Below are 478 nucleotides of genomic sequence, written 5' to 3' on the forward strand. Positions count from 1 at the left end.
TCCAACTGCGCCGTGTGGTGTACCTGTTGGTACTTCTGCAGTGCTGTGTGTGTGTGACCATCGCAAACGGTGAAGAAGGAAAAGAACAAGAAATTGCTCCCGTTAATCAGCTGGAAAAAGTGTTAAAAAGTGTTGAAAGTAAGATAGATGTTCTACTAAGTGATGCGAAAGGTAATATCAGCAAAGTGGATGGACAAGTGAAATTATGCCAGGAGGTTTCTAAATCTGCTAAATCCGCTTCAGTGGAAGCAAATGATATGCGGGGAAAGATTCATGATGTGATGAAGAAGTATCCTGAGGCTAGTGCGAATGAAGGTGATGTCGAGAGGAGTACCACTGAAACATTATTGAACAATGCTACAAATGCATTAGAAAAGACAAAACAAGCTGTTAGTAATGCGAGTACAGCAGTTTCAACGGCAATGAGATTGGGTAGTTTTTTAACTAATGCACATGATAAATTTAAAAGTTTGATACG

The 478-nt window shown here is 40.0% G+C and overlaps 1 protein-coding gene across 1 annotated transcript; it reads left to right on the forward strand.

Moving 5' to 3' along the window:
• Positions 1-14: 14 nt before the first annotated feature.
• TM35_000061000 (uncharacterized protein) lies at positions 15-476 on the forward strand (the record flags this gene model as incomplete). The annotated part of the gene is made up of 1 exon (XM_029023137.1): positions 15-476. A coding segment is annotated over one exon (462 nt), but the record flags the coding sequence as incomplete, so codon positions are not given.
• Between the last annotated feature and the right edge of the window lie 2 nt (positions 477-478).

This window comes from Trypanosoma theileri (assembly GCF_002087225.1).
Source record: "Trypanosoma theileri isolate Edinburgh chromosome Unknown TM35_Tth_6_V1, whole genome shotgun sequence".
Lineage (NCBI taxonomy): Eukaryota > Euglenozoa > Kinetoplastea > Trypanosomatida > Trypanosomatidae > Trypanosoma > Trypanosoma theileri.